This window comes from Curcuma longa, chromosome 11, assembly GCF_044706935.1.
Source record: "Curcuma longa cultivar G26 ecotype Majalengka, Jawa Barat chromosome 11, ITB_CL_G26_1.1, whole genome shotgun sequence".
NCBI classification, from domain to species: domain Eukaryota; kingdom Viridiplantae; phylum Streptophyta; class Magnoliopsida; order Zingiberales; family Zingiberaceae; genus Curcuma; species Curcuma longa.
In genome coordinates, this window is record NC_133871.1 from 6,566,479 (window position 1) to 6,586,928 (window position 20,450).

Genomic DNA, 20,450 nt, shown 5'->3' on the forward strand with positions numbered 1-20,450 from the left:
GATTTGAATGTCTATTTGTATGGTGTTTAGGTCCAAATTTATATTGTTTTGGCACATTTTTGGTCTAAAATCTCGTACTTTGCAGCACGAAACAGTTGAAACGTATTGTTCCAATAACTTATAGAAATTCAATACTATTCGATACCAAGGCAATGTCTCTATGTTGTGTCGATCGTATTGACGAGGATCTTTTCATGTCAGCACTCAACGTCCTTTTTCATGCTAAAATTGAGAAAATATTGTCATTCTTTTTTATTATAGTATGTCTCAGTATAAGACAATGTCAAAATCATAACTTTCCAGATAGAAAGAAAATATTGATTTTGATTTGCTATCAACACCATACATCAAAACGTCGACACAATACTAAAATAGTATTATTCTAGTCAAAGACCAAAATAACATGGCTCAAGATTTTGAACCTTGCCTAAAACATTGAGTTAAGTTGCTTCTTGAAATCAGCTAGACTATGTGTTGCTTGTCTAATTTTAAGCTATGACCATTTTTTATAGAAGTTAAATGATGTTGATGTCTGTCAGGTGTAACGCCAATCAAGCTATTTTCTGAAACAATGCTCAAATAGTTCCAAAACACATCCAAATTATTTCAAAGCACTTGAAAGTTAAGACCTGCACACCATTCAAACACTAAATCATTACATGTTTATATATAGGATTTGGATATAACAAGGTTTAAAATCTCGAGCCATATCGGAGTTTCGATTTATGATTGGAATGATATAGTTTCAATATCGTGCTATGCCATATGGTTTTGATAAGTACTAGTACCTCTAACACTTGCCACCTCTCGTGGACACATCTAAGCACTCTGATTATAATATTTGTTACTTTTGTCCTTCCTAGAAACCCATACACCTTAGAATGTTCTTAACTGTTTTCCTCTTATACATTGATTTCACAATGTAGAGGTAACATTGTAGCATTGTTTCTGTTGCAGGATATTCTCCTTTTATCACCATTCTTGTTATTTTTCTTTTGAGTAACTGAAATTGCACATCAACAACATCGCATTTACATAAGTGTCCTTTACTGAAAAGTAAGTTTTAGTAAGAGGTGTTCTCATCTTCTAACTACTTTGATTTTCCAGGTGGTTATTCCCTTTGGTGATATCTATGAGGTACATTGATTTTTACTCTGCCTTTTCTGTGCTTTTTGCTGCTCTCTGTTGCTGTCTACTATGCACATTATTATAGTTTGTACCTCTTTTTTGTTCATGCATTATATTCACTGAGGATGCTTAGAATGCTCAACTTTAAACTAATGTGGTACAACTACAGATACAAAGGAGTCAGCATGCTTGTATAAATCCTGCAATCACAATAATTCTTCAGACTGGTTCTGGTGGACATGGTGTACCACCATTAGTAGGTCCAAGTGGTAAGATGTTTCTTTCTAGTATCCTTAGTTTTTGACAATATCCAAATGTGATGCGAAGATTAATGTTGATATGCAGAATTGACAAATCACTTGTTTTCAGGTAGAGTCAAATATAAATTTGCATCATTTTGGAATAGAAATCATTCATTCCGAGCTCTACATCATACACTAAAAATTTACCAAGCATGGGTGGGAGCTGAAAAGAAGGTTTCTACTCCATTTGTTGTTTTAGTTGATAATTCTTGATACTGATAATACTATTTCTTTTCTTTATTTTTTTGCCTTAAAAGTATTACAAGACGAAGATTCAAATATTAGTCTGGTTTGTTAAGTCAAAATAATTCTGGAAGTCAGAATGATTCATTTAGTTAGATTCAAACATAAGGAGAGGGTGCCTGTGAAAGAGTTATTTGATTAAAAGAAGATAGCGTTATCCAATCAAACATAAGCTAACCTGGGAGCCTGATCAGATGGGATAAAAGCGAAAATCATAGTTTAAAATTTCGAGTCGTACCTGTCGACACAGGCAGAATTTACCATTCTGCCCGTCGATCGACATGGTCACCACCGGTAAAGGGTGGAGCCTCTCATGACAGCCTAGTGGAGGTCACGTGAGGTCACGGGAGACCTTACAAAAGCCGTGTGATGGCCGTGGAGGCCTCGCTTGGCCGTGAGACCTCCGTGCGGTCATGTGAGGCCTCCGTGCAACCTCACCGCCTCACATGACCTCCGCGAGGTAGCTACTTGCTATTGCGAGCCCGTGACCTTGTGTTGGTAAGCCTCCACGTTTTTTTTCCTTTTCTTTCTTATTCTATTTTTTACTGATTAATTTTTTAATTATTAATTCTTTTTTCTTTTAAAATTTTCTTTTTTCCTTTCTATTTTTAAATTCAAAGATTGAATTTTTTCCTTTATTAATTTCTTTCTCTCCATCTGTCCACAAAGATAAATATTGAAATTAAGAGAGAAAAATAATTTTTAAAGGATAGAAAATAATTAAATATACTATAATTTTTAAATACTCCTACAATTAAATTAAATTATTCTATGTATAAATTTAGTTTAATTTTTAACAGATTAAAATAAATTAAATTTAAACCTATTTGATCCTAATTATCATGCCTACTTGGGTGGACTCCAATTAACCCTAAATTGGCTTTTAGTATTCTAATTTTTTAAAATATTAATTTAATTAATTCATTATTTTTAAAAAATATTTAAGATATAAATTTTAATATAAGATAAAATTTGGTATTTAATTTTTTTGTATGTTCTAACTTTTATGATGTCAATAGAAGTCAAGAATTCCTCTGGGGCTCCGAGGCTCTGGTGCAACGATAAGGTGCTGCCGTAGCTAACCAGACATTCATGGATTGATTCCTACCTACTGCGCACTCCGGATTAATTTCCTCCAATAGGAAGAAAATCCTGGAACGTTGGCTGTAAAGCGACGCGCTTTTTGCGCTTCCCGATTTACCCTGACAATCGATGGGAAATTTTCGTGGGACCGGGTCAATCACTTCTAGACTTAGTCGGTTCGAAGAGCTAAATACCTGAATTATCAAAAAAAAAAAAAAGAGATTTAGAATTAAAGTCGTCATTCAAGAATTATAATACATATATATTCAATATATCAATCATCATCCATTTATCATTTTACTATACAATAGAAAATTTATACAACACTTTTACATATTCTCAAAATAAAAAATCAATCCATAACAAATAAATGTAACATAATGAATCATTAAATTCATCAAAATATATCTAAAGATGTCTAAATCGAAGATGATGACCATTATAAATGTAAGGTCTCAGACTTATGCCTCTGTAATGAAACTTGAAACTGACTTGATACCTTTATAATAAATTTATAATTAAAATTATTTAATTATGTGTAGTATTTATAAAAATATAAATTTTAAATTTATACATTAAACAAACAGTTGTCACAAAAGATTCAATAAACATCAAATATTTCATAAGATAATATCAAAACTTGAATTAAACATTCAACATCTCAAATATAATATAAAAGTAAGCATTTATAACAATTAAATATTAGCAATAATATTTTTTAATTAATATAAAAAATTATTGAATCGTATCGGCACGACATGATACAGTATCGAAACTGTATCGTTGGGTCATAAACCGAAACTCCGGTACGGGTCAAAATTTTAAACCATGGCAAAAACATTATCACCATATTAGAAGCAAAAAGGTTTCTTTTTATACCTTATGATAAAGATAGTAATAATGATAATGAACTCTTTCCATGTCCCAAACTTAATAGGGATGCACCACTTACAAGTTGTAAAGTTGCTACAAAAGTTACCATGGAAGTAGTTGTAAAGGTTAAGTGAGTAGCCACAAAATTTGTCAACCCTCGCTTAGATGAGAGAGGCCCATTAATTGAGCTTGTAACTTCTCAAGCTCAATCATTAGCCTAAAATGTTAAGCCAAGGTAATTGTACATCTAAGCTTACAAAGCATCTTCATTATCTTAATAATTTGTTGGTGCAATCGACCTCCAGGATTTTGATGCTTGTTTGAAAATATGTTTAATAGAGTCTGATTAAGGTTGACCTAGTCAAGAGAGAAGTCTTGTCAGGTCAAGATTGACTGGATGACTAACAAAGGAGAAAGTTCAAGTAGGTCAAGATTGACCGGATGCTTGACAAAGAAAAAGTCCAGACAGGCCAAGGATGATTGGATGTTTGGCAAGGGAAGAACCCAAATAGGTCAAGGATGATCGGATGCTCGACAAGAGGAAAAAGCTTGAGGGAGTGAACCTTAGGTAGTGAGAAGTCTTGAAGGAGTAAACTCTAAGCAAGAGAAAAAAAATTCTAAGGGAGTGCATCTTAGGTAGTAAGAAATCTTAAAGGAGTGAATTCCAAGCAAGAGAAAAAAATCTTAAACGAGTGAACCTTAGGTAGTAAGAATTTTGGAGGAGTGAACTCCAAACAAAAAGAAAATCCTAAGGAAGTGAACTTTAAGTAATAAGAAGTCTTGAAGCAGTGAACTCCAAGCAAGTATGACCAGCATATTTGGTTGATCGAATTACAGTGTTTTGCAATACTACTTCTATTAGATTGAAAGACAGTGAGGGCATGCCCCAGTTGGGACAAAATACTTAGGCGATGGTTTGACTAAAAAACTAACTCGGAATTTTAAGTCGAGACCAGACAATCTAACTGTCAGAATAAATCATGCATATATATATATCTAACTCTGTTTTGCAGATGTATTATTGTTATTCTTATTATGATAACTTTGTTTTACAAAAAAGCAAAGTTTGGATTAATCGAAGGGTTCGATTGATCAAACAGGGAGGTTTGGTCGACTGATCCTAAGAAGATAAGCATCACTAGGATTGCGATCAAATCCAAATGAAAAAATATTCAGTCGACTGATCAAGAGGATCAGTTGACCAAACAAGTATGGAAAGAGTAGATTGGATAAGTCGGATCGAACAATAAAGGAAGTTATGGGGATCAGTCACCTGATCAAGTGGATCAATCAATTAGACAAGCAGATTTTGCGGGATCGATATGATTGGACCGGAGTACTAAAGGAAAGTTCAGGGTCTAGTCGCTTGATAAGAGGTTCAGTCAACCGGAAGGATCAGTCGACTAATGATTTTTCAGTCTACCAGATGAAGACTATAAAAGAAATCTCAAGATCCGAGGCTCAACAACAATGCAATTTTTCACTCGACGATCTCTCTCTATTGTTCTGTTCGTGTAAGTGATGATACGCCAAAGCTCTCTAACAACCAACACCATAATTCTACATCTTGGTGTTGTTTGTATCATTGTCTTTATTGCATTTCATGTAATAGAGGTTTATTAAACTTATTACTATCCTCTAATCTTGTACGAGTCCTCCTCCGAAAATTTTCGAAAAAGAGAGCATTAGTGATTGCCTATTCAAAAACGATCTAAGGGATCGTGGGCCTTGAAGTAGCAGTCGCTGAACTGTGAACCATGTAACTGCCCGAGTCTTGTTTTCATTTTCCGCTACGCATAATTTTTCCGCTGCATATCTTTGACTTTGGTTTTGTAAAAGAAAAGAGTTTTTTAAACACGCAATATTCACCCCTCTCCTTTATCGCATATTTCGATCCTACATAATTCACCATGTGAGACTAAATAGGCATGTTATAATCTCCACGACTTAAGGCTTCAAAACTGAAACTCTAGCTCATAGCCCAGAATCATCTTGCTTTTCAGCATGTGAGGCCCAACGACAACTACACCATTACACAAATAATTCTTTCCGACAACTCACTATACCTATGATTAAGTCTGCTCTGATAGTAATTGTTATGACATGCTTAGATGAGAGAACTTGTCAACCCAACTGTTTGCCTAAAATGTTTAACCCATGCTAATAGTAGCTATCTTATTTAAGCTTATAAAAGTTTGGGTGTTAGAAAATCGAAGGAAATAGACAACTTCTTAGTACAAACTTGAAATTAGCCATTATGCTGAGGCAATAGGGACAATGCAATGTACTTGAGAAGGCTAGAAAGCAATGGCACAGCCACATGTATAGTAAAGAAACGTCAAAACTTCCATTAGCATAGTGCTGAGAAAATGTTTATCAATCACAAGGAACATCGGGTGGATGTGAATCCACCCACAACATAGACATTAGATGCATTTAAAAGAATCCAAAATTCTTTGTGTGCTTATCATGAATGCATGATGTTTTCTTGCATGGGAGGTCTATAACTTTTGTAACTAAGCTTGCCAAATAAACTGAATAGTTTTGAATCCCATCTTGTGTTGGATAGGCAAGCATGAGATATTATTGGATATATGTTGGTAAGTACAATATAGTTGACTTAATGATGTTTCTTGCTACCATTATGGTAGCCAACCAAAATGGTGAAATGAACACAATTGCAATGAAGGAAAGCTTTTAGTATTCTTGGGGATATAGCATATACTACTAAGCTTAAGATAGTTAGCTTAATGATGTCTCTATCTTCCATTATGGTACTAACTCCTAAACCAAATAGTGACACTATTAGTTTACTTTGGATCGATTGCATCCAATTATAAATTTGATTAAAATAATAATTCAATGATATCTAATTAAGAATAAATAAATAGTACTTTACTTTTCTTACTTTTGAGCAACTCAAGTGTGTCTGAGCAACTCAAGTGTGTTGCCTCTATAGATTGAAATCTCGAACTGTTTCAGATGAAACAAGCGATCCGCTAGCCGACAGACACTGGCACAAGCATGCCGGTGCACCGCAACGAATCAAACACGTCACATGGGCCTGATGACGCATCGGGTGGTGTCGCGAGGACCTGACGATGCGTCCGAAGGCATCGCACAGGCCAAGACATGTCCGATCTCGATGACGGGTCCAGATGCATCGATCGAGCCCAACGACAAGCCCAGACGCGTCGCCTAGGCCGGACGATGAGCCCAGACGCATCACCCGAGCTTGGCGATGAGTCCGAACCCGTTGCCCAGTCCTGGCAGGCCCGTCATTCAGGCCCGTCGTCCAACGCGATGCATCCGGACTCGTGCAAGCTGGAACAGTAGTCCAGAGTTAGGTTTTTAGGGTTTAATTAAGTAATTTTATGTTAATAATTTTAATCAACTCCTATATATGATTGAGATAATTTAAATAGACTTAATTAAAGCCAAATAAAATTATCCTATTAATTTAATATATATATATATATATATTAAAAATTATTTTATTTTTTTAGTTAATAGATTTTATATTTAAAAAATACCGAAACTATATCGGCATTATACGATACGGTACTGAAACTGTATTATTCTAATCCAGGACCGAAACCTCGGCACTGCTCAAAATTTTAAACCATAGTTGCCTCCCAAGGTATTCATGCTCTCTCTAACTTTTATGAATGATTTTGTTGTATTGATTATGATGGTCAATCTGTACAACAACCTGTTCCTTTTATAAGAAGTCAAAGAGAGGTTTGCGTGGGATTCTTAAGGATTTTAAATTTCAAATTATGGATAATAATAAATCAATATCCATGATTACTTTAATCACTTATTTGAATTCCATAATTAGACATCCATCAAATCTCAATTATGTCCATCAACACATTGCAAATAATATTTGAAATTTAAAATAGATTCTAAAAAAGCCCTTTATATACAAAGTTGCAATTTTATCCTTCCAATCATGCCATATTCCATATGGGTCATTGTCAAAATAAATTTTCCCATATAACTTATTTAATCATAATTTTCATAATGTAATTGGACTCTAAAAATTTTGAAATATTGATTTATATATATTCATATAAATAAAAAGTAATTTAAAATAGCACCAATTGGTTTTCTTTGAGTCCAATTACTAATAGAAAATATCTTTCTCATTCATTGTGAATGTTGGATTCCTTGTCGAGCAGTTATATAATTTAATTAATATATACATGTCCCAATAAATCTGTATGTAACTTTTAATTCAGCATCAATAATTGATAAATTAAAGTCATGCCTATTTAAATTAAATATATATAAATTTGTCAGGTCTAAGGACAAAAAGAAATTTGTGAAAGAATATATTTTTGACAATTAACACTGACATATATTCTTTAATTGATCCCGTTCAGTGTATGTACTACTTACACTATATTCACTTGTTTACTTATGGTCACTACCTCAATGATGAAGTAAATCATTCTATCATATAGCAGCACAACAAGTGTAGGTTATATTATTTTATAACCTAGAATAACTTGGATAGTTATAATTGAATTATTACTCCCCACTATAGATCTTTTAATCACAAGTATAATTTAATAAAAATATGTAATATCCAATTGGTATCACATACCAATTATAATAAAATGTACCCACAAGATAATATACACATGATTAATTATTAAATAAATTGTTTTGAGGGCATATAATTTCAATAGTCTATATATATCCACATCTTAAGAACCATCATACTTTATAATCATCTTTCTGCATTTCAAATATTTGAATAACTACCTGTAAGATATTGCTTATCCAGGTCTGCTTGTGTCATGAGAAACACAACACTATGCTTCCAGTTAGCATAGATCTAACCTTTACGCGGCTTACCATACAGGGGCAATGTTTTACAACTTCCATGCCATTCGAGTATTGAAAACTATAAAGCATCAGAGAAATTATAGATGAGGAGTTTTGAGTAACATGTACTTAGACCAATAAATGTTCTAGTTAGACGATATGAAATTATAACAAATATATATATCAAACAAGGAAAAAGAAGATAAACAAAGACTTAGTTAGTTATAATAAAATAAGATAAATTTATTTAAATATAAATTATGATATAATAAGGGATAGATCCAACAGTGAAGAAAGATCTATATAACCGACCCCTCCTAGTGGAATAAAAATTGATTGCTATTGTTTTGAGTGACTTTGAAATTTGGCAAATTAGTGCAGTGGGACCATTATATAGGAGCTCCCATCGGCTTATGGAATAGCTACCACTGGCTATAAAGTAACTAGTTGCAGACCAAGCTATAATGGCTAGATTACCCCGTCACTAAGGCTTTACTGTCAATTATTTGTGATATAAATGGCAGAAGATATTATACCACGTGGTATAACCTATACCCCAAGCATATCGAGCATTTGTACAGTATTTCACATACATAGGCGTACAGCTCAGAATCACATGGTAGATCAGTCATCAGCTCCTGAGAGTTAAATGTGGTTTGATGTTTTACTATTTCAATTGACATTTTATAATTTTAGTGATGTGAAAATATTTAAGAACTTGGCTCATTTGTATTATTTGCAACTTAGGTTAAAGTGCAATCTGCATTGGGTGTATGCAGCAATTCTATCCCAATTGGCAAAAAGCGTACAAGCAAAGTTCATGGAAGTATTGCCAAGGCTAATGAGTCACAAGCTTTTGTCAATGAAAAGATGCTAGTTTGCTCTATAAAAGTAAGCATAAGATAGACCTATATTAACTTTTTGTATTAATAATTAATAGTGCATTTTCATCTCCAGGATAATTTCCCCTGCACTTCAGAACACTTCTTTACTTTGTTGTTAAGTGATGATTCAAAATTTTTCAAAGAGTTCCTGTTGGCAAGAAATGATACCGATATATGTGTAAGTGTTTTAAAATGTCATTGCGGCTGCTATCCATGTAAGAGTAACTAGAGTGCATTATCCACTTTCTTATTTTCTTTGTTGGTTCTCTCTCTATGCCTAGATTCAATTATTTCCTAGTTAGCTTATTGAGCATATTAACTGTACTTCTTTATTAAGAGAAGAATCATTATTGAAGGATTGGAAATAGGTCTTTGGGTGAATAAACTTTATTAGACAATGTTTTAACTAACTATGAGGTATAGCTATGTTTGCTTTCATAGCATATGTACATCATTAGTTAGTAGTCTTTTTAACCAAAACTTCACATACCCCAACTTGTCATCCAAAAAATGCATGAGAGTGCAGGTTAGTAGTTCTATATTTGTCAATTTTGTTCTTATTTGATGCAAATCACATTGATGAAGATTTGGGAAGTATTCTCAAATTAATCTTATTAAATCACAATTTACCCCTTATCCATACCTATTGAAATTAAAATTTCCAGAATATAACAACTTGTACATTGGGAGTGACCCGAAAGAGCTAGAATCAGATAGCTCAAAACTCTTAAACTCTGAGACAGATCTTTGTTTGGTGCTTCTCTAACTACATTTTAGTTAATTGGTTGTGCGTTGGCATTTTAGCATGGGAATGACTGATACATCAACTCATCTGTATTGTATATGATTAGTATTTAACAATAGAACACTTGTAGTTTGACTAGTTTAATTACTTGTGGAAGATATGAACAATTTATATCTGTTATATTACCAGTTGGGCTTTTGGCACACTTCAGATGAATACGAGGGGATAGTCCGTGAAGTAACGTTTAGGTCACTATGTCACAGTCCATTATGCCCACCAGATACTGCTGTCACTGAGTGGCAACATGCATTTCAGTCATATGATAATACAAGCTTGGTGTGTGGTTTGATGCTAATTTATTACCTTTCTACTTTTCTTATAAGTTTTTGTAACTGCCTAATATCTTTTCCTAATGCTTTTAATTCAATATTTCCATTTTCTAGGTTTTCGAGACTGTTCAGAAAGCTCATGATGTTCCATTTGGTTCTTACTTTGAGGTACTTCTGATTTAGTGACCTGATTCTGACCATCATATTTTTCCACCTGTACAGTTTATGTATTTAGACTATCAGATTGAGGCAGAAATATTAAGATTTTTGAAGCCTTATTAGTACATGCCACTCAGGAGTTTATCCCTGTATTTGGTACAGTTGTGATGGTATAAAATGATCTTATTTTATACATTATTAACAAGATATCATTCCCCTTTTGAGGATTAGAACGATATAGTGAATACACTAAGATATGAATTATATAAGAGATTCATCTAGTGTACCAAAGTTCTTCTATATCAATGCAATATAGAAGAGAGCAGAGAAGGAAAGGTCTAGGATAAGAGAATTGAAATGAATGACGCTATATAGTAGATGATAGAAGAGTATAGGAAGTGGGAATAAACAGGACAATCAAAATGGATGGTGGGAACTCTTTAAGTTTTGGTGATGGATTTGGCAATTTAAAGAGTGATTGATCTGGCAATTGAGCTGATATCTCTCAGCTCTGGAATAGGAACTTGTTCTTCAGATGATCCTTGTAGATGGGAGTCTTCTCTAAGAGTTAGTAGGTGGCTGGACTAGATCTTGGAGCTGGATTAAGGTTTGGCAATGGAGTTGAGGGGGATTTTCCGTCACCTGGGCAAGTTCATTCTGATCATGGAGAGAATGAAGTGGATTTAAAATTCAGTTTCCCTAGGTTTGCTCATGATTTGAAGTGCCAATTTGTATCAATCAGCATGGTCAAAATAAATTGTTCTGATCACTAACCAGGAGTAAATGCATCTGATATTCAGATTCACCAGTTACCCTTATACATGTTTCTCTTTTTTAGTTGACACCAAGTATCCAGCTTACACCGACTAATCCTGGGAGTGATTGGCCCGACTCCACAGAAATTTCTCACTGACCACTAGGGTAAATCGAGAAGCGCTCACAGCGAGCCGTCTATCAGCCCAGCATTCTTAGGTCAATTGTCCAATAAGAAAAATTCATTCGTCTCATGGAGTTCATTGACATTGTTCTCTAAATGATCCTAGTCGATAGGAGTCTCTAAGAGTGGGTAGGCGACTGGACAAGGTGTTGGAACTGGATTGAGGTTTGGCAATGGAGTTGAAGGGGATTTTTAGTCACCTGAGCAAGTTTATTCCAATCATGGCTTCAAAATTATTGCGGTCTTGTGGATAAAACAAAGTAGATTCAAAGTTTAACTTCCCTAGTAGTTCGCTCATGGTTTCTGTCACAATCGATGAATAGTAATAGGATGGCTAGAGGGGTACGAAATGTAAAAAAATAAGTGTTATGGATATATTAGAATTATATAACAAGACAAAAAAAAACAAAAGGTTTACATGGTTCCAAATCCTCGATTTCTACTCTATGACCTATGAACTTTTAAGGTAAGTTACCCCTAACAATGTCACACTTCTTATCAGAGGGGAGATACCTCTTATAAAACCATCTAAACAGAAGATGTAAAACTAAAAACACGAGCTGAATATAAAAAGAGATTAAGAACTTAGACGTATAAACCTAGCCCTCAACATTAAACACTATAAAAAAGCATGGCTTCGTAGAGCTGAGTAATGGTTTGAGAATTATTTCTTTGTTGTTATCTTGCCCCTCTATTTATAGTTTTCAATCCAAACTTGGATAAACATCACAGCTATTGTCACACCCGAGGTGTAATTTTCACTTACCAAGAGATACCCCACTTGGCAATAGTGTGGAAAGAGGGAACCAAGAGTCATACAAACAATTACTAATTCATTCAAGATAACCAAGAAATTTAACAAAGTTTATATATATATAACAAAATTGCATAAAACAAAAGATCATATGGATAGAATAGAAATACAATGAAATTAAACTTATTAATCTTTGGACAACTCTATATCTTGTAGAAACTAACTATAATATTAAAAGGGTGCATGTGTTTGCCTAGAAAACTAGAGGCTAAGGAAAATAGAAAGTAAGTACAAATTTACCAAGTAGCTAAATAGGAAAGATGTGCTTGAATTTATTTTGATTGAGAGATCAAGAAAATGAGGCAAGTCCAAATTTTATTAATATAACTTGAATTCTCATTTTAGTTCCTTAATGTGTGTGTGTGTGTGTTCCAAAGTTATCCCATCACATGTGAAGCATACGAGAGCCCTCAGATGTTTTAGGTCAAGCAATAATGATCCCTCAAAATACATTTACTCCAAACTATAATTCCTCTAAGTCATAGGATGTTCCAAGACTGCAACAAAGAAGTTAAATGCAAATTTAAACATCTTCTCCAATGCAGTGTAAATGCACTCTCTATGATAGTGACTTGTTACGGTGTAAATCCCTAAAATGCTTGGTTGGAATTCCATGACTGTCTACAGATCCACAGTAGATGGATATTGAGCACAAACATTGGGAATTCCTGTTCCATCGATGTTAACATTGGTAGGATACCTTCCACCCTTTTTCTTTTTAATGATAGGTTTTCTTGAATGTTGGGTGTAAGTTCTGCTGAGATTCATTTTAGAAGACTGGTGACATTTTCAGGCATAAATTTTAGCAGATGGTGCATTTTGCAATCGAGAATAAGGTCTGGAGCTACTAATCAGGTGTGCAATTGTTCATCTACTTATTTCTGTATTAAAACACATACGAAGCCTAGTGCACATTGTTGATATAAAGACACCTACAACTTTATTAGGTATACTTTTGCTGGAAATGCTAATTTACTCTGTTCGAAATCAAAATAGTTGCAAGCACCAATAAGTTAGGCTATTAATCTTGCAGGCTAGTTTAGTTACTGACATGAATCATGTCATTGGTAATGCATGTGTAGATGAAACTCCTGTGTTTAAAAAAATATTAGTTACAGTTCTAGTAACAGTGTGAATACGTTTACCATTCAAGTGTTGTTGGCAGCAAAAGAAAGAGGTTGAACGATTCTTGGAGAGTGCCCGTGCGTTTCTCCTTGTCTCCAAGTATCCGATCGACGGGATGGATGAGGAATCCAAACATCCTTCCTCAGCTGCGGTAGGATGACTCCACAGTTTATTGCTCCATCTCAATATTTTGGTTAGGTAACCTTGAAAATGTTTCTTATTGCTTGCCATTGCTAGTGGGTAATTGTCAAGTTTTTATATATTGTAGCCTCACATGAGATTTTTAGTTTCAACTGCTTTAATTTCTTCCTCTACAAATCCACAACAGCCAGGATCTCATGTAAATCGAATACTAATTTCAAATACATGCACACCTTTGCTATTCGATAACTTTGTGTTCTCCAAATTGGCTATATTTGAGTCACACTAGACAGTTCTCCACCTTGATTGAACGTCTTAATAATGCAATGTTTTCTTCCCGACAAGCAACAACATCCTGAGGAGCTAAGGCAGCTGATATAGTCAATGAGAGCATGATTCTTGGAATTGAAAAGCCTTATTCATTGATATGTTGTTACCTCAGAAAGCCTACTGTCTGCAAAATTGTGCATGATATTTTAAATCATTTTCCTATGGAACCATTTGAACCTGTAAACTCTTCCTAAATTACCTCATTGTGTTTGACATCAACATGTACTACTTAACATTTTAGTATGCAAAGGTACATTGCCACACTGATGGACAAACAACCTGTAGCTTGCAAAGAACAATATAATTCCAACTTCTACCAAATATCTGTAAATTGTAACTCATTAACACATTCAAAGCTTAGTATTTACCACAAAGGCACATAATTTATTAGAAGACGCACCTCATTTAAAAAATACCTTTGTTGTTTTTCAAATTTGTAAATTTTTTAAAATGTTTTGATGACCTTTAATGGGTTAAAACTGGAAACTACTGCACACGAGTTAGGGAGGTTGAAATCCCTTGGTATGTGCCTTCAAAGTGAGAAAAAATAGAACAAGGGTAGTGTTTGGAACTCAAATTTTGGGCAAACAGTTCTGGTCAGATGGACCAAGTTAGGGACACTTACACAACCAAGAAATTCAATATTCAATCGGTTAGTCATCCAAAACAAAATTCACACAAACAATGGTACATACTGCAGAGAAAGGAATTAAGTCCAAACTGGAGATACTACTGCATTTCCTGTACCACCTATTTTGTGATTTTCTTTATACCAAAAATTACCAACGCCCAACCAAATGGCAATCGCTTCATACTTTTTAAAAGAAAATTCACGTGCAACCAACCAAATTTTTAAGCAAGAAGAAGGAAGTTCATCATCTGCCAACACTACGGAACACTTTGTTCTACCATTTCTGCTTTAAATGCCAGTCACAGTTCAAGACAAGACTTATTGTTATTCATCGGGTACTTGATGGAGTGATTAGTGAGTAATCACTTCAATAAAGCTTAGGAGATGGTGGTGGCTCGTAGGGTCCAGGCAATGGCATTCTCTTCCTTGGGAGCATAGGAAACTTCATCTCTTTCATTGGAGGACTTGGTGGTGGTTCGTAAGGTCCAGGCAATGGCATTATCTTCCTCCGAAACAACGAGTGAACCAGCGAAGAAGAAGAAGAGCCATCCGCGGCTTGCGTTAAGCTCATATCGAGCAGAGCAGCACCAGAATGTCTACGATCGCTGCCATGACACGGCCATGGAGGCAAAGAGCAGAACCAGACATGCTTGGGATTTTTATTGCTTTAATTGAATGCATGTAATTAATATTTTGTTTGAAAAAATATTTTTTCACATAGTTTTAAAATTTTATTCTCGAGATAAAAACAATTTTTTATAACTTATTAATGATAGTTAATTATGTCCTGAGAATTTTACTCTGGAAAATAAATAATAAAAAAAAGTTATTCTTACTAGGACTGGATTGGAAGAGAAAAGGAAAGAAAAAAAAGAAATACCTTAGTTTACTACATAAAGAAGAAAAGAAATCAATTATGAAGGATAGGTAATAAAAAAAAAGAGTTATTCTTGCTAATTAAGACTCATGTGGAAGGAGACAGGGAAAAATAAAATAAAAGACTATCTTAATTAATTTACCGTTAGAAAGTAAATAAATTAAATAAAATTCAAAGGATAAATAATAAAAATTAATTAAGTCATTCTTGCCAATTAGGATTCACGTTGAAGAGAATATATAGGAAAATAAAAGATTACCTTATAGTTTATCAGAAAAATTAAAAGAAAAGAAAAGAAATAATGGGCAAGGTTATTAATGGTGAACTCCAATCAGGTTATTGCAGGGTTAATGAATAGCTAGAGTTTGAGGCCAAATAATCATTGATACGAGTAAATTTAATTATAACTTAAAATGATTATTTTCCACTTAAAATTTTTTATCACTTAAAAAGTTATAAAATAAAGTAGAATTATAAGGCTAGGTAGTCCTAAATCTTGTATTTTATTTTATTCAATTCCCTAATAACAACAAAATCTAAGAAAGCACATTTCTTTTCCAATGATATATGTAATTTAATCCAAAAACAGAAGTACACCGTCGTAGATATTAAATTAGTGTAGGAATAAAAGTTGTGTTTTCTGTGATTTATCGTGTTTAGTATTTATTTTTATTCAGTAGGCGAATCAGAAAAATATTATCAATAACCTTCAAATTAGTTTGGTAAAATCGGAATATATACTTAAATTATATATAAAAATTAATTAAATTTATAATTTCCTTCAGGAGGGGAAAAAACCTTTTCACCTAAAGAGAAGATAGAATACGTACGTACGTTCAATATACAGGTAGGATTAATCACAACCCCTATAGGGTTAATTAGACCCTTAATTAGGGGGTGGTTAATCATTAATTAATTAATTAATCCATGGAATTGATGGATTAATCAATTACCCCTATGATCTTCACCCGACGGGCCTTCACCCGACGGGCGAAAGCCTCCCCTCCTCATCATCTCCCGGAACTCCTCGAAGTTGACCTTGCCGTCGCCGTCGACGTCCACCTGGATGATCATCCTCTGGCACTCCTCCGCGGTCCGCCCCTGCATGAATCCAAGAGACGCGAACACGGAGCACAGCTCGTCGACGGTGATGAAGCCGTCGCCGTTCTGGTCGAAGACTTTGAAGGCCTCGCGCAAGTCGGCCTCCTCGTCCCGCTCATGACCCATGATGGACTGGTACAGCGTCCCGAACTCCTCCGCGTCCACGGACCCGTCGCCGTTCACGTCGATGTTCGCGATCAAGGCCGCCAGCTCCGCCTCCGGGATGTGGATTCCCAGGTTCTCCAGCGAGTCACTCAGCTCCTGCATCGTGATCAGCCCGTCGCCGTTGCGGTCGAACATCTGGAACACCCGCCGCAGCTCCGCGCTCTCCATCAAACGCAGACGACTATCGATGCCGAGGGCAGCCCAGCCAGCCAACAAAATGCTAATTAACGCACGTACGTACCTACGGATCGACGGCGATCGATCGATGCGGTGAGAAAGAATAGCTAGGGAGCTAGCTAGCTATCTAGCTAGATAGGATTATTGCAGATAAGGGACGGACAGCACCGACTTGATCCCTCCTGTTCGATCTTATCGTTCGGGAGGAAGTGAGTTCCTTATATCACGTCTGTCTTCCCTTTCGTCCTGAGGCGTCGCGGAAACGCCGGTATATCCGTTTTAATTAGTTCCTTGGAAACCGCATCGATCGCGCTAAATATTTTATTTTTTTAATTAAACATTAAACGAAACGTACGGTTGGGGACGAGATATATATATATATAGATATAGATATGTGGACTCCGTTGGACAGATCGATCGATTTTAATTGCAATCACACGGCGGCATCCAATCGCTCGATCAGCCTAAATCGATCTAATAAACCCGTGCAGTGCAGTGCAGTGCAGCAGCAGCAGAAAAGTTCTGGATGGCGACGTGAAGGAGAGGGAAGAAAGCAGTATCACGGGGCACGTCAGGCCGACCGTCAATTGTGCTCAGCTAATTGGTACATACATTATCTTTCAGTATAGGAGGAGATAAATTGAAAAATTACAATTAATCATGACGGAGGAAGGTATTGCTCGGCTTCATCGAGATTCATTCGAACCTTTGTCCTCGTTTGTAAATTTGTTCTGTCGTAACCAACTCAGTTATGTCCCGAGAATAACGAAGTGCTGTAAAAGGGTCTTAATTCAATACAAGGTTGACATGATCTTTAAGTTAAAGGGTTGATGACGATTGGCAAATCCTTTCGGCTTGATTTGCTTTCGACTCATTTGACAACTCCACGTGGCTCCACTCATTTGACTAAGCACGACCAAGTTGATGTTGGCTCAATCGATAGCTTCAAGGTTAGCTAGAAATTGAAGAATTATGATATGGAATATCTAAAAAACACTAAGGTAGCTAGCAACTTTGACAAAGGTAGAAAAAGATGGACTACATATATATATATATAAGTGAATGAATGAAGGATGACACATGGAAGTTGAGAGATCTATCAGTGCATTTGAAAGACTAATGACTTGATGGGATATGACCTCAAGGGTGAAGTAAAATTATTGTAATAAGTAAACTCTTAGGAAAGTTGTGAGAGTTTAGTGATCTATAATTTGTATTCATGTTCGTGACTTAGGCAATGACTTAGCAATGATTTGATCATAGTTAATGTTCCAATCAACTAGAGGTTATTCTTAAATATTTGATTGGAGTGTTGAATCAACTAAGGTTGGTTTACTTGTGAATACTATATTTCTATTCGAAGCCTCAATGATGAGGTAGTTGACTGATCAAGTTGAGCAAACTAGATAGTCAATTAAATCTAAGAAGAGTAAAAAATAAAATATTGATCGAGTTGAGAAGGATGCAACCATCATGTTGTTTATGTAATAAAGTGGTTCAGTTGACTAAAGTCAAGATGAATCGATTAAAATAATCATTGTTAGGCAAAGTAGGTGACTGAAGCCAAGATAAATAAGATTTGATTGTTATCAAGTAGAAGACTGAAGTAATTGCAAAAATAGTAGACTGAAAATGACAAGAAGGACATTACTAGTGAATACCTAGTGAACCCGATTGGGATCAATAGTATTTTGATCCAAAGTATGTATACTACAAAGGGTTGCGTACCAAATTAAGAAGGAGAATGACTAGTTCATCCCTAGAAAATTGACGTACTAACTAAAATACATGAATTAAAAACTAGCATAAATAATTGTAAAATGCATAAATTAGAAACTAGCATAAATAATTAAGTGATTTGATGATATTCCATGTTTGCTATTGAAATTTGCATATTTGAAATAGGCAAACACACATTTTAAATTAGTAATTGTAAAATACATAAATTAAAAACTAGCTTAAGTGATTGTAAAATACGTGAATTAGAAACTAGCTATTGAAATTTGCATATTTGGAATAAGCAAACATAGATTTTAAATTAATAATTGTTTTAAAATATAATAATTTTGATTCTTTTCGGATATGTTTCAAAAATTAAAGTTATTGAGTTTCCAATAAAAATATTATTTTCCCATGAATATATAATAAAAAAATATTTATTTTCTAAATTTCAAATTGTTCAAAATTTATTTTGATTTTTTAATCGATCTACCTAAAATGCAAGGTAAAGGCTGGGAAAAAATTATTATCACGTGACCTTGAATTGCGAAAACAATCTTTTACAAAATATCTTGATCAGTCAACTAATTGAAAACCTTTTTTCAGGTAGATTTTTAATTAGTTTAATTTATGATTTAAACTTGATAGTAAGAGCACGATTCTTTTTTTTTTTTGAGAGAGAGAATATATACCATGGGAGCACCATAGGCTGAGGAAGTATTTTATTAAATGATTTTGTTGTTTGCTCTTCATGTGACATGTTTTTAAGGAGAAGAAATGATGAAAATATGTTTTGACCTAATTTTACTTTAAAATATTTTTAATTTTTCAATACAATTAAAACATTGTCCAAAATTATATCATTCTCATTTCAAACCAAAGTTTTAATTTCATTAAGATTTCATTCCATTAGGATCGAAATAATTATTCAATGTAATGAAAAATATTAAAATACTACAATTACATATCTTTAAACATAAATAAATTATAAAATTAAAATAATTTACTTATTTATAATTAATATTTCACACATAGCTCTTGAACCCTTATTTGTAAACATTTTTCTTAACGAAAAATGTAAGCCACTATATATAAAACATTCAGAATCAAGAACTAATTAACTTATGAATGAAATTATATAATACAAACAGATGCATTTTCTTACACAAAAAATGTTAATTACGATCAAACATTTCTGAGAAATTCACTTCTTAGGCCAGTTAGTATTTCTTCAATAAATCCCTAACAGAAGTCCCAAATTACATGGCTTTATATTCATTTTAAAGATTATTGTTGAAAAATGAGATGATTAAATGATTCAATCGCTGCATCGGATTATTGAAAAATTAATCGAGATTTCAAAGAGATAAAATAATAATGTTAGTTGTGATCTAAGTGCTATACAGAAACAACAGGCCGAAGTTTGTGGAGATATAGCAAGCTTCTGCCAACTAATGTAAATGCACTCTCCTTGAGGTGGAGATATAGCAAGTTTCACTTGAGCATGCACTAACTTTCAATCTCTGTATCACTTATTACCTATCATATATTTATTTCTATCTACATTATCACATTTGTCTTACCATGAATAAGTCCTTCAACAGGTAAATCACTAAATCCAAGTTTAGGATAAGTTAGACAAAATCCTCACCAATATTAGATAACAATATAATGAATGACACATACAAAAATTAACCACACGATGCACGTTGACACGAAGTGGTTGGGTGCTAAAAGAGCTAATCATGTAACTAGACCTGAAGTATTCACTTTTGAGCTTTTATTTCACCATTCACAATAGTGACCCTTCGGTCATTTTATTCATATTCCACTTTCAAATTTACACATCTT

The 20,450-nt window shown here is 34.2% G+C and overlaps 2 protein-coding genes across 2 annotated transcripts in view; one reads left to right on the forward strand and one right to left on the reverse strand.

Moving 5' to 3' along the window:
- Window positions 1-13,618, forward strand: part of LOC141837034 (BAG-associated GRAM protein 1-like) — a 30,644-nt gene extending 17,026 nt beyond the window's left edge. Inside the window, exons 9-19 of the mRNA XM_074724514.1 lie at window positions 1,108-1,137; window positions 1,298-1,397; window positions 1,498-1,604; window positions 3,998-4,001; window positions 9,220-9,356; window positions 9,423-9,527; window positions 10,284-10,430; window positions 10,538-10,591; window positions 12,961-13,024; window positions 13,127-13,188; window positions 13,499-13,618. Coding sequence (XP_074580615.1) covers window positions 1,108-1,137; window positions 1,298-1,397; window positions 1,498-1,604; window positions 3,998-4,001; window positions 9,220-9,356; window positions 9,423-9,527; window positions 10,284-10,430; window positions 10,538-10,591; window positions 12,961-13,024; window positions 13,127-13,188; window positions 13,499-13,618 — 930 coding nt within the window. The remainder of the gene's footprint in view (window positions 1-1,107; window positions 1,138-1,297; window positions 1,398-1,497; window positions 1,605-3,997; window positions 4,002-9,219; window positions 9,357-9,422; window positions 9,528-10,283; window positions 10,431-10,537; window positions 10,592-12,960; window positions 13,025-13,126; window positions 13,189-13,498) is intronic.
- A 2,656-nt stretch (window positions 13,619-16,274) lies between these two features.
- LOC141841779 (calmodulin-like protein 3) lies at window positions 16,275-16,874 on the reverse strand. The gene has a single exon (XM_074729973.1). It carries the CDS (start codon window positions 16,869-16,871, stop codon window positions 16,383-16,385), a length of 489 nt encoding a protein of 162 aa, XP_074586074.1. The 5' UTR covers window positions 16,872-16,874; the 3' UTR covers window positions 16,275-16,382.
- Window positions 16,875-20,450: the final 3,576 nt, after the last annotated feature.

What these genes read in the sequence shown, in the direction of transcription:
- LOC141841779 (XM_074729973.1), bottom strand. Translation starts at nt 16,871, where the DNA reads ATGGAGAGCGCGGAGCTGCGGCGGGTGTTCCAGATGTTCGACCGCAAC.